At 41.8% G+C, this 486-nt stretch overlaps 1 protein-coding gene across 1 annotated transcript in view; it reads left to right on the forward strand.

Annotated features, from left to right (window-relative positions):
* Positions 1–486, forward strand: part of LOC118736083 — a 1,741-nt gene extending 1,255 nt beyond the window's left edge. The window contains exon 3 of the mRNA XM_036466187.1: positions 430–486. Coding sequence (XP_036322080.1) covers positions 430–486 — 57 coding nt within the window. The remainder of the gene's footprint in view (positions 1–429) is intronic.

The raw sequence follows: 486 nt of genomic DNA on the forward strand, positions 1-486 counted from the left end.
GGGGGGCAGGGTGTAAAGACCGACTAAGTTCGGCACTTTGGGGGGTAGGCTTCTCTGGCCTAAAACAATAGAGAACCACCGCAACACCGGACTTGAATTATTTTTCCAGAGTCTACTCGGTATAATTCTGACTCAAGCATTTCGAAATGAACGCTAACTCGACCCATACTTAGTCACAACCGGGATTGAGTTCCGAGTCGAGTATGCTAAGCAAACTCTGACCTAAGTTTTATATTATTCTTTTTTTTTTCTACCAGCATTACGAAAACCACCCTGATTTACTGAACCCCCAGATTGAACCTTTCAAAACATTTAACTCATTGTTTTATGAATACAAGAATTACAGGAGCCCGGCTCAGTATTGACTAAATCAGTAGACTTATTTTTTCGGAGACCGACTATACAAAACTGATCCACCCAGCATTACAGGTGAATACTGACGCGGAATGTAGTACAAGCGTTAACTTCAGTGGTCCAATATCATAG

Source organism: Rhagoletis pomonella, unplaced genomic scaffold, assembly GCF_013731165.1.
Source record: "Rhagoletis pomonella isolate Grant_MI unplaced genomic scaffold, Rhpom_1.0 Rhpom_scaffold_00003, whole genome shotgun sequence".
Lineage (NCBI taxonomy): Eukaryota > Metazoa > Arthropoda > Insecta > Diptera > Tephritidae > Rhagoletis > Rhagoletis pomonella.